This window comes from Camelus dromedarius, chromosome X, assembly GCF_036321535.1.
Source record: "Camelus dromedarius isolate mCamDro1 chromosome X, mCamDro1.pat, whole genome shotgun sequence".
In the NCBI taxonomy this organism is placed as follows: domain Eukaryota; kingdom Metazoa; phylum Chordata; class Mammalia; order Artiodactyla; family Camelidae; genus Camelus; species Camelus dromedarius.
Window position 1 is genome coordinate 105,262,917 of NC_087472.1, and position 12,291 is coordinate 105,275,207.

The window sequence follows — 12,291 nt, forward strand, 5'->3', positions numbered from 1 at the left end:
GGTTCCCTGCTGCAGCCCTGATTTCTCACCCGTGGACACGCCTCAGACTCACCTGCTTTGTACTTGCCTGTTGGGTTTCCCAAAGCTTGAGTCAATAACCTCAATTTTCCCTCCTCCTGCTTTAGGCAGAAAATGAGTGCCAAGGAAACAGCAAAAAAAAAAAAAAAAAAAAAGAAAAAAGAAAAGGATGGACTTTGAAAATCTAACCCAGTGGTTTTCAACCTTGGCTGCCAATTGGAATCACCTGCGGAGCTCTCAAAAAAAATTCAGACCAATTAAATCAGAATCTCCAGGGGTGCGGCTCTTTGTTGTTTTTTTAAGTTCCCTATGTAATCCCCTGAGCCAAAAATCTAGCAGAGAATCAGTGCTATGAACTTGGCTTGGCAGGGTTTTCTTTATAAAAGAAACCTAACCCCAATGTTGATTTTTTTGGAGTAAGACATTTCTCATCTCTGAGCGCCCTCCCCACCGAACCACGCCAGCCCTCCCCGCACGCGACAGCTAAGGCCACCAGGAGTGGGAGTACTAGCTCTGGATGCACAGACGTGGAGCTGCCTGCTGTTTGGGGTCCAGTCCTAGGTGTGCTGGCAACACCCCTTAGCGGAGAGGGTCCTCTAACAGTTTGTCTTTGGGTTTCAAGAACAACAACAAAAAATCATGGGCTCTGTCACTGCTCATTACCCTGGATTTTGTGTCTCAAAGAGGTGGAGAGAAGGTTCTGACAAGCAAGGCGTTTAGCTGGAGAATGAGTTTTCACTTTTAATAACGTCCAGTGTTCTGCCTTGGCAGGCTGGCCAGCCTCCAGGCAGGTGAACTAGGTCATTGTTTCTGCTAAGCTTTTCAGTGCAAAAGCAGCTCTCCCATCAAAGAGCAGACCTGCAAACCTTTGCAGAAGCTGGGAGCCATAAGTTCCCCGGCTCCCATCCCCTGACGGTGCCCAGGGGATGCATGCCAAAAGACCCGTGCGATCAGGGTCAGGACTGATGCAGCACGGGGGCTGAAACTGCTTAGCACTCCACGCCCCTCCTGTAACAGCCTCTGTGGGGTGACCTGCTCCAGCGTCCCCACCAAAACTCCCCTCTCCTGCCTCTGTGCTTGGCAAGACTGTGGCCTTATCTCCTGTGGCTCTGTGTGGCACCGTCATCCGTGCATCCTCATCTACCGCCATCATCTGGTCCTCTGCAGCTGCATCACCTAGTGCCCAAGCTGTTGCCTGAGAATAGGTTCTTGTCGCTCACAGGAAAGAATTCAAAGCCAGGCATAGTAAAGTGAAAGTTAGCTACTCAGGGAGATAACACACTCTATAGACAGAGTGCAGGCCGACTCAAAAAGGAAGAGAGGTGGCTTAGGAGATTCACACTCCATAGGCAGAGTGCGGGCCATCTCAAAGGCAAGAGAGGCGGCCCTGGAGCATGGGGTCATCTAGGAAGCTGAGATTGGCCACGAGGTGTGGGGAGTGGTTTGTTTTTATGGGCCTGGTAATTTCACATGCTGACAAGTAGGAGGATTATTCCAATTGTTTCGGGGAAGGGGGAGAGATTTCCAGGAATTGGGCCACCACCCACTTTTTGACCTTTTATGGTCAGCCTCAGAATTGTCATGGAGCCTGTGGGGGTGCCATTTAGCAGCTAATGTATGACGATGAGCATATAATGAGGCTCAAGGTCCACTGGAAGGCAAATCCCCCACCATCTTGGGCTGAGTTGGTTCTAACCAGTTTATGTCACTTCCTTAATTGCTGTGTCATTCTTTGGTTGTGCCCTGCCCCCTTCCCTCCTGTCTCACAGCCAGACCCATCAAACCATCCCATCAAATGGTCCCATCACACCTCTTACAGTCTTACTGCCTGTGGCCTCCTGGAGTTCCATCATCTGGTCCTGCAAGGCACTTTCCACCTTCATGTCCCTTGGACTCCCTCACTCGGGCCTCTTCTTGGTGTTGCCTATGGTCATCACAAGAAGAATTAATTGCACTCGTGTTGGTCCCAATAGTGCTTTATATATATATATCTATTCTAGAACTTTTCTCATTTTATCATAATTATTTATAATCCCTTCTGCCTCAATAGACTACATGTTCTTAGCAATCTATTTCATACTCTTAAAAAACTACAGATCCCAAGCCTCAGAGTGCCTGAGAGCAATAAGGACCTAATTAATACTTACTGGCTTCATTTAGATACTAGTTAAAATGGTCTTGGTTAAGAATTTACAGTTGAATGGAGAAAAATGGTCATGCCAACCTAGAGGATGACTGAGGAGTGTCTGGGAGCCACTCGAGGTGGAAAGAGGCCATCACATTGAGTGGTGTGGCCAACAAGGCAGCGGGATGTTGAGTGAAGGTGGTCTATGCTGCCCAATGGGAAAAGAATGCGAGCCACAGAGGCAAGCCACATGTGGAATTTGAAATTTCTAGTGGCTGCATCTTCAGTAAAAGTACAAGGAGACTGGTGAGGCTAATGCTAATAGTACATTTTCTTTCAACCAACATATGCAAAATACTGTCACTGCTACATATCATCAATATAAAAACGTACTGAGGTATTGGATGTTCTTGGATATATTTTATTTGAAGTCTTTGGAATTTAGTAAAATTGTAGTTACTGCCCATCTCAGTCGGACTGGCTGCATTTCAAGTGCTCAATTGCCGCAGTGTGGCTTGTGGCTACCATATTGGACAGCGTGGTCTAGAAGCTGAAGCAGCTCACTGGAAGTTGAGGGCCCACCTTTCTGCTAGGCCTCTGGGCAGAGTGAGAGGAAGCCAGGTCCTCTCCCCTGAAAGGCCCAGAGGCCTGGGAGCAGGGAGGGCAGTGCCACCAACCGACCAGGAGCTGGGGGGCCCCCAGGGTGCAGCCACTCACACTGGGGGAGGGGGCGGGGATGGGGTGGACCACAGCAGGGGCGGCTCAGAACTAGGAGGGTTCCAGACAAATGCCACAAAGCAAGCTCTTCTAATGAGCAGACCCACTTGAGGCCGATTTTTCTACCATGCTTTCATGACCCATGTTCTGGGGTCAGAACTGACAGCTATGGCAGAGAAAGGAACAGACCAGCAATTTAGGAGGGGCCATCCATCTTAGCCTCATGGCAGGGCTAATGGAGAAAGCAGACAAGTTCCCCCTCTTCAGTGAGGACACCATTTACAAATCCAATTAGGAGCAGCAAGTGAAGGGCCTCCCGCAGCAGAAGAAGTAATTGTGAGGGTCAGAAGCAGCACACAGGCCAGAGGAGGTAAGGCTGACCCCGAAGCTTTTAAGCAGAGCAAGAGCCTTCAGCTCTTTGAAGATGGAATTTTCTGGAAAATGCAAGGGAAAAGCCTGAGCTAATACCTCCAAAAGGGAGCAGCAATATTTCAGGGAGATTTTTTCAATCTATTGCAAAATAACCAGCATTAAAGCCATTTCAGAAAAAAAAAATTGTACATTAGGTTCTTTATATTCCTCTCTGGGTTTCTTCCCTGACAGAGAGCTCTGGTATGTGGGAGGAGGGGGAGCCAGAGAAAGCCCCAGAAAGCAGACTGTTTTCTAGCCCTTCACTGGCAGGGAAAGCAGTGAGCGTCTGGCGAACACATCTCTGATCTCTGAACTGAACACGGGGGTGGGGAGATCCCTGATCAGGAAACCTTTTTCCGGTAAAAGGGGGAAGGAGGCATTCTTCAGCCTTGCAGAGCTGGAATAGTGAAGCCCTGACCTGCTCAATCCCTCAGCTCTGCTTTCTAGATTTATTTGGGGACAGATAAATTCTTAGACTAAGGCACTGCGAAGTGTATACAGACTGATCACTTAGGCTGTTTCTATAACCTTAAAGAAAATTCATCCAACAATTACAAGGGCACTGCTCTAGGCCCTGGGTAATCCTTTTCTGCTAATAACTGCAAAAGAGCTTTGTTCAAGAGTTATCAAAAGATGGAATGAGAAAGAAAAATACAGTATGGTATCACTTTTATGTGGAATCTAAAAAAATGACACAAATGAACTTATTTACAAAACAGAAACAGACTCACAGACATAGAAAACAAACTTGTGGTTACCAAAAAGGGGAAGGGGGTGAGAAGGGATAAATTGGGAATTCTGGATTTGCAGATACTAACTACTATATATAAAATAGACAAACAGCAGGGTCCTACTGTGTAGCACAGGGAACCATATTCACTATCTTAAAATAACCCATATGATAAAGAACATGAAAAAGAATATATACGTATAACTGAATTATTATGCTATACACCAGAAACTAACACAACATTGTAAACTGACTCTACTTCAATAAAAAAACCTTTTTTTTTTAAAAGATGGAATGACGCCAGGTATTTTAGCAAAGAAGATTTTTGAAAAATAAGATTTTCACTCAGTTTATGTTTTCACTCGGTCACCTTAATGTTTCAAACTAGAATAAATTGAAAACTCCTCCGTAAGGGTTGAGATCTTAACGATTTAGATCAACACTATCAGTCTGTATCTCCTCGGTAGCTAATTTTTTTTTTTTTTGATAGACTCAACACTTCGGAGCTGTTGAAATAGCACATAAAATAGTGGACTACACTGCAAACAGCAGCCTGAATGCCAACACTACATTGAAGAGAGAAACATGCCTTATAATATCTTCAAAAAAGGGAATGCTTTTTCAGTTGGAAAAAAGCCACTTATATACATGCTAGATGATTGAAAACACAGACTTCATGACAGGGAATTGTGATAAATACGAAGCCAGCAGATAAGCTGCCTGACGGACCGAGTAGGATTAATGACTACTTTTTAAATAAAAACATGAAATGATCTTTTCCCTTTTTGGAGCGGGGAAGAGAAAAAGACTCCTTTGTATGAAATACCCAGTGTCAGAGCTGTACACAGGGTCCCAGCTGTTCAAATATGTTGCTGCCCTGAACATTTTCCCAAGCGAGTATGCGCCTCTTCGGGGAAGCTAAGGTTTCTCTGGGGTTTGATGTTAGAACTTGCTGGGTGTCTAGACCTTTCCAGATTGTTATGAAAATTAACTGCTACTCCAATACGCGTCTGGCTGACATGGGGACTCGAGTCAGTGTGCTTTATTACTCCTTATCAGTGTGGAAAACCTGTCCTGCCTTCCGCTCTGGGGCGTGGTGGGCCGGTCCCACGGGCCCCCCCGGACTCTGAAACCGTGCACTGTGTGCACGTTGCTGCTGTCATCCGCAGGCCTTCCAGCAGTGCTTCACCAGGCAGGTTGGAGGCCACAGATACTATTTACATTTTCAGATTCCTCTTTTAATGAACGTTGTGGAATAGCTTCTCCAGGGCTATGGTTCCTGAAGGGAAGTTAATAGTATAGGTTGGGAAGGAACAGAACCAAACAAGGGGGAATCCATGAAAGGGTTAGAATAGCTGTGCTAATCTGATGAATCTACGTTCTCTCATTCACCACATTGGCCATGACTGGCCTTTTGTGCTGTTTTCTGAACTCTTTTCAAAGTACTGTCGACTGAAAAATTATGCACAACCTACAAGTTGAGAGTTACGTTTTATCTGGCGGACGTTTTATTCTGAGGACTTGAGCGTTGGAGGCAGCCCCTCATACAGTGCTAAGGAACAGCGCCGAAGAGGTAGGGGAGGAGCCAGGATATATAGGAGTTTTGCAACAAAGACCATGTAGTCAGAACTTGACAAGATTACTGTTAATTCAAGGAAACTAGATATCTCAAGTTAAGGAATTCAGTGCTTTTCTATGTACAGAAAGATGCAAAGGTCTGGGCTTGCTGAAATCATTCCTTTGATCTGCACCTGGCTTTCTAGGGCCAGTGTCCTGTTCTTTCCCATCCTGAGTCCCCTCAGGGGGCACCGCTGCGGGTGGCAGCAGAGGCGGGCTGCCTGCTCGTCTGCATCCTGAGTTCCCTTCGTTCACTGTTGGGGGGGGAGGGCGGCGGTAGTGGCTGATGACTTGATGGCCACAGCATCCTTTGTTTACTGATAATGGCTGGCAGCACTTTCTGTTCACAGTAAAATTTCCAAAAAGTTAAAAATGTGGCTCGTGTCAAAGATTTTAGCCAATTCATTGATGATGGAATCAATGAGACAATAAAGATATTTTAAGGAGAATTGGAGGAACTATGTATTTATAGGCATTAAAGAAGAATGTTTGAACGAGATTGCTAGGTTAGATATGAAACCACTCACTGTCCTACAGGACAATAAAACCCTAACTTTTGGGGTTATCTTTTCCACCCATCAGGAATGATTAGCATCTCAACCAGACAAAATACACCATGTTATCACTGAAGTTCATAGTCTGGGATCTTATTTAATAAATAGTAAATAATAAAAAGTCAAACAAAGGTAACTTGCCACAGCCTTGTAGGTAGTCCTGGGGTGAGCTTGTTAAGCAACTCACTGTTGATGACACTGAAGGGAGAGCCTGAACCTTGCTGGTCTTATTTCCAAGATTGAGGTCATTTTTCTTAACACTTTATTATTTCTTTGCTGCTTTATTTTGTTTTGTTTTAATGGAGGTGCTAGGGATTGAACCTAGGACCTTGCGCATGCTAAGCAAGCACTCTACCACTGAGCTATACCCCCGCCCCACTTTCCTGCTTTATTTTGATTCATAATCAACATGGTAGGAAGAATATTCTAGCAATAGACTTCACAATGTGCAAGTTTTCAGAATACACCAGATAAGTGAAGAATGCAAAAGCATTTTGGGGGTGAGGGTAGGTGGCAGTGGGGAAGGAGACAGGCAAAACTGAACAACAAAAGTAAGTGGCTTTTTGAAAAAACTAACTATAGGCTTAATGTGCCCTATCAGAAACTGATACTTTGGTTTAGAAGCAGCTTGTTAACTGTATTTTGACTTTAAATAACATGCTTTGCTAATGGAGAAGGCACAGGCACTTTTTTTTTCATAGAAAAGAGCCTCTTAGTTTATCCCATGTGAACTATACAATGCTGTAAATGTGAATTTTCAGTGGGCTGGGGATCAACTGGCAAGAAATAGAACAGATACCAAAGAGAAAAGTTGAGGTTTGGAGCCAGGCCCGTAGGTTGGGGTGGGGAGTGGGGGAGCTGCCGGGAAGATTGAAGGAGGAGTGAGTCAGAGTTTGTAACCTCCCAGAAAAAGATGTGATCTTGAACAGTTAGAAGCACAGCTGAAGGGGGTCTCTGGAAGTGGAGGAGCACTTGCTGTAGAGATGGGAGGCGTGAGGAACAGCAAGTTCAGGAAGAGGAGATCTGTCTAGAGGAGTCCTAGGGCAGCCTGGATACCAAGCTGGGTTTTAAAAACTAGCAGGAAAAGTGCCTACAAAGCAGGGACATCACCAAGAGGGCCAGGGTGATGGGAACAGTCCATCCTCACCTGGGAGAATAATGTATCACTGAAATGATTTAGAATTACTGGTGCGTGGTGATAATAAAAGGCAGACTGACTCTTGGGTGCATGATTGTATGGACGTCAATGAAGATCGCCCAAAAGGGAACAACCAGACGCTCTTTTTTCAGAGCAAGGGAGTCAGCCAGCATCGCTTACAGAGACTCAAAGACAGGCAGAGGAGTGGGAAAGCTTTAGAGTGGAAAACGAGGAAGGCTCCAGGTATGCCCTGATGGATGATTGTTGACATGGGGAAACTGGAGGAGAATAATTAGAAGTGGGGCATCTTATGTGGCTGGTTTGAGGAGCACATTCAGCTTTCTCTGGTTGGTCCTGAGTTGGAAGTCAGGGCAAAAAACAGGGAAGCTGGCAGTCAGTGACCAAGTCCTGAGGTTCTGGGCCAATGCTGTAGAGGTTATGGTTTGGCTTCCTGAGCTGGTTGCGTAGAAGTTGTGGATCAAAGTTCTGTTGTCATATGTGATCTGGCCATTGTCCATTTGTATATTCAGTCTCTCAATTGTTTCTATTTGTGTCCCTTTATTGCCTGCAGATAACTCTGTTGGTATGCCATGGCTATAAGGGTATCTGGCTGCAGCTGTACTAAAGTTGAACTGAATATGAATAGAAATCAGATTTACCTGGTAGCCATGGGCAGGACACACTAGCCATGGAGAGACTCAATGATGGAACAGTATTGACCAGGATTTTAGTGATGCACAAACTGAACCAAGATATTCCTAGCTTGACCATCGTCTCTTACACTCTTGACTCGTAACTCCCAGTAATTCTCAAACTTGTCTGCAAATGACTATCATAATCACAGTCAATCAAATCAGAATCTTTGAGCATGGGCCCCAGGTAAAAGGAACTTTTAAAAAACTCCCTAGGTGATTACAGTGTGCAGGAAGTTTGGGAATACATGCCCTAACCCTTGCTACCCAAAGTGCGGTCCCCCAACCACCAGTAATACCTGCATTAGATGGGAGCTTATCAGAATTGCAGATTCTCAGGCTGCCTCCTCTGTCTACTGAATCAGAATCTGCATTGTAACTAAGCTCCAGGTAATTAACACACACATGAAAGTTTGGGGGGCACTGCTAAACCGCTGGCTCAATGTAACCTCTCTGTGAGGAGAAACACTAGGATTATTTCCCATTTTGCAGCCCAAGATAGACATGTCTTCTCCCTTCCCCCATCTCTTCATCTAACTGCAAATACTGCTAGAGGTGGAGGCACAGGCCTAAATATGGGGAAAGTGAGAAATCTGTCACCAGCACTAGAGTTTTTGAAATTAAAATGCATAGTGTTAATACAGGGAACTATGCTCAATATCCTGTAATAACCTTTAATGGAAAAAATATGAAAACAAATATATGTATGTATATGCAAGACTGCGACATTGTGCTGTACACCAGAAACTGACACACTGTAACTGATTGTACTTCAATTTAAAAAAATGTGCAGTGCTAATGGACAGTGCAGTTGCTTATCAGAATTCCTAGAAACTTAAGGGGAAAAAAGACCAAAAGTAGAAGCCTCTAAAAAACTAATTTTGTCTTTCCCCAGGAAAATCTTTTAGGCTGAAGAGTCAAAGAATATTCTATTAGGTTACCCAAACCCTTGAAGTTTGTTCGAACAAGCCAGTGTCCACAAAAAGACCTCTGATTTTTTCATGTTTTTAAAGTATTTTTATGGGAGAAAGGATTTAGGGTGAGATTAAGTAATAACAATGAAATATCTGTATTTGTCTTCCTGTGTGTGGAAGAGCTAACTAACATCCAAATATTTTTATTTTGGATGTGAGGATACAAGGTTAAAATTTATTGACAAAGATCTTAAATGGAGTCAGAGAAGACATGGTTATTTCTCTAAAACTCTACAAAAAACAGAGGTTAAAACTATAAGCTCTATTGTTAATCAAGAAGTTAAATTGTGAGAGTATGGAGTAAGGAAATAATATCCAACACTAACTCAAATCCACAGGAAGAAATGAAGAGAACCAAAAATGATAAATAAGAAAGTTAATATAACAAACTATAAATATATACTTGCTTTCCCTTTTTCTCTCAGCTTCTTTAAAAGACATAAGATTATATAAAGCAATAATTATAACAATATATTACTTGGTTTCTAACATATATGTCCATAATATGTATAGTAGTAATAGCCTCAAATAGGGGTAGAGAATGGAACTATATAGGAATAAAGTTTTTGTATCTTACTGGAATTAAGTTAGTATATGTGAAGTGGAATATGATAAATTAAGATGCATTCCGTAAGCCCTAGAGCCATTAACGGCTTAATGTAAGCCATTACGAAGAAAACTGAAATTAAAAAATGTCAAATATCATTGAAGAAATGAAAATAACACGCTAGAAAATACCTACTTAACTGTAATACAACGCAGTGAGGGAGGGAGGCAGGCAGGACCGGAAGCCCCCTGACGCCCTTTCCCAGAGTGCTCTGCGCCGTGAGGAGGTGGCCCGGCGCCAGCTCTGGGCGCCATTTTGTGTCAGCTGGAGCCGGAGCGATGAGATGGTGGCGGCGGCCGAGTGACTGGGGTCCCTCCGGGCGGGAGCCGGCGGCAGTGGTGGCAGTGGTATCGCGACGCTAACTCACCACACCTCTTTTCCAGCCCGCGACTTCGCCACGAAAACGAGGCAGCGGCGGCCGCCGAGGAAGAAGTGGGCGAGCCGGTAACAGCGGGAACCCTCTCAGCAATCTGCGGCCTGGCCAAACGGAGCCGGACAGCGGCGGCGATCAGGTACCCTCTGGCCGCTCCTGGTGCCGGTAGCGCCCAGAAAGGGCCAGCGTTTCCCGTTTCCTGCCGCCCTCAGCAGCCTTCCTGGGCGGACGAGCTCCAGCGGCCTGCGTCCTCCCCTTAGAGGTGTCGGGGCTTAGACTCAGCCTCCATCTTAGTCTCTTAGGATGGCGAGCAGCAGCGTCTGCAGCAGCTCCAAGGGCGAGTTAATTGTGGGAGGGAAATATAAACTGGTACGGAAGATCGGGTCTGGCTCCTTTGGGGACGTTTACCTGGCGATCAACATCATCAAAGGCGAGGAAGTGGCAGTGAAGCTAGAATCTCAGGCATCCAGGTATCCCCATTTGCTGTACGAGAGCAAACTGTATAAGGTTCTTCAAGGTGGGGTCGGCATCCCCCACATACGGTGGTATGGTCAGGAAAAAGACTACAATGTGCTAGTCATTGATCTTCTTGGACCCAGCCTCGAAAACCTCTTCAATTTCTGTTCGAGAAGGTTCACTTTGAAAACTGTACTTATGTTAGCTGACCAGATGATCAGTAGAATTGAGTATCTGCATACAAAGAATTTTATACACAGAGACATTAAACCAGATAACTTCCTAATGGGTATTGGGCGTCACTGCAATAAGTTATTCCTTATTGATTTTGGTTTGGCCAAAAAGTACAGAGACAGCAGGACTAGGCAACACATACCTTACAGAGAAGATACAAATTTCACTGGCACTCCTCGATATGCTAGCATCAATGCACATCTTGGTGTTGAGCAGAGTCGCCGAGATGACATGGAATCATTAGGATATGTTTTGATGTATTTTAATAGAACCAGCCTGCCATGGCAAGGAATAAAGGCTGCAACAAAAAAGCAAAAATATGAAAAAATTAGCGAAAAGAAGATGTCCACACCTGTTGAAGTTTTATGTAAGGGGTTTCCTGCAGAATTTGCCATGTACTTAAACTATTGTCGTGGGCTGCGCTTTGAGGAAACCCCAGATTACGTATACCTGAGGCAGCTATTCCGCATGCTTTTCAGGACCCTGAACCACCACCATGACTACACATTTGATTGGGTAATGTTAAAGCAGAAAGCAGCCCAGCAGGCAGCCTCTTCAAGTGGGCAGGGTCAGCAGGCCCAAACCCCCAAAGGCTTCTAAGCATGAGTCCAGGAACAGAGTAAGCAGAGCAGATGATCTAAGCAGCATTTGTTTTTCCCTATATCTAGAGATTTTAGTTCATATGTACACTAGCCAGTGGGTGTGGACAACCTGGGCAGCATTGGCGATGCTGTGTCCCGAGTTGTAACTGCTGTAATTATGAATATTAACTGAGATAGTGAAACATGGTGTCCAGTTTTCTATTGCATTTTTTCAAGTGGAAAAGTAAACTAAATGGTTGACACACAAATTGGTGGAGAAACTGCATATGCCAATTTTTTGTTAAAATCTTTTGTTTTGAACTATACTGCTTTGAGATCTCCTTTCAGAAGAACGGCATGAACAGTCTTCAGCTGCAGTTGTGATGGTTGTAAATGCTCACAATTGTGTGTTCTTAGGGTTTATCCGTCCTGGGATTTGCAAGTTGTTCACTTAAAACATTCTTAAAATGGTTAGCTTCTTGTTTGCAAGCCAGCTGATCCGGTAGCAACCAAAGATTCCAGTGTTTGAGCATATGAGACTCTGCCTGCTTACCTGGGCTAGAAGTAACAGCATCTAAAGTGAAGACTTAAGAAAAATTTAGTGACTGTTAGATTATCCTTAGGGCTCTGCATTAACTCTGTAATGTTCTTGGTTTTTTTCAAAAAAAGCATATTTGTCACTGAAATTTTGTTAACATCTTATAACAACATGTACTTGTGTTGCTTAAATAAATGTATTTACTGTAAACATCTATATGATCTGAGTTTTTTTTTTTATTGTGAAATGGGAGCTTTTTTGTTTACAAGTTCATTAAAAACTTAAAGGAAAAAAAAACCTGAAAACATCTGGAAAACAAACAAAACAAAATGGCAGATGTAAATCTAACCATATCAATAATAACTATAAATATAAATGGATTAGACAATACAATCCGAAGGCAGTGACTGTCAGACAGATAAAGAAAACCAGATCCAACTGTATGCTGTCCAAAGAGACGCACTTCAGATTCAAACTTTGAAGGTATATTAATGTTTAAGAATGGGAGTGGGTGTTGAAGGTTGGG

The 12,291-nt window shown here is 44.0% G+C and overlaps 1 protein-coding gene and 1 long non-coding RNA gene across 2 annotated transcripts in view; both read left to right on the forward strand.

Moving 5' to 3' along the window:
• Window positions 1–10,102, forward strand: part of LOC105100652 (uncharacterized) — a 67,456-nt gene extending 57,354 nt beyond the window's left edge. The window contains exon 3 of the long non-coding RNA XR_010379251.1: window positions 9,967–10,102. This is a non-coding gene — a long non-coding RNA (uncharacterized LOC105100652). The remainder of the gene's footprint in view (window positions 1–9,966) is intronic.
• Window positions 10,103–10,259: 157 nt separating this feature from the next.
• LOC135320087 (casein kinase I-like) lies at window positions 10,260–11,933 on the forward strand. Its single transcript, XM_064482560.1, has one exon. The coding sequence runs from the start codon at window positions 10,260–10,262 to the stop codon at window positions 11,244–11,246; it is 987 nt and encodes a 328-aa protein (XP_064338630.1). The 3' UTR covers window positions 11,247–11,933.
• The last annotated feature ends 358 nt before the right edge of the window (window positions 11,934–12,291 follow it).

Bases quoted from the DNA above. Each gene is read 5' to 3' on its own strand.
- LOC135320087 (XM_064482560.1), top strand. From the start codon at position 10,260: ATGGCGAGCAGCAGCGTCTGCAGCAGCTCCAAGGGCGAGTTAATTGTG.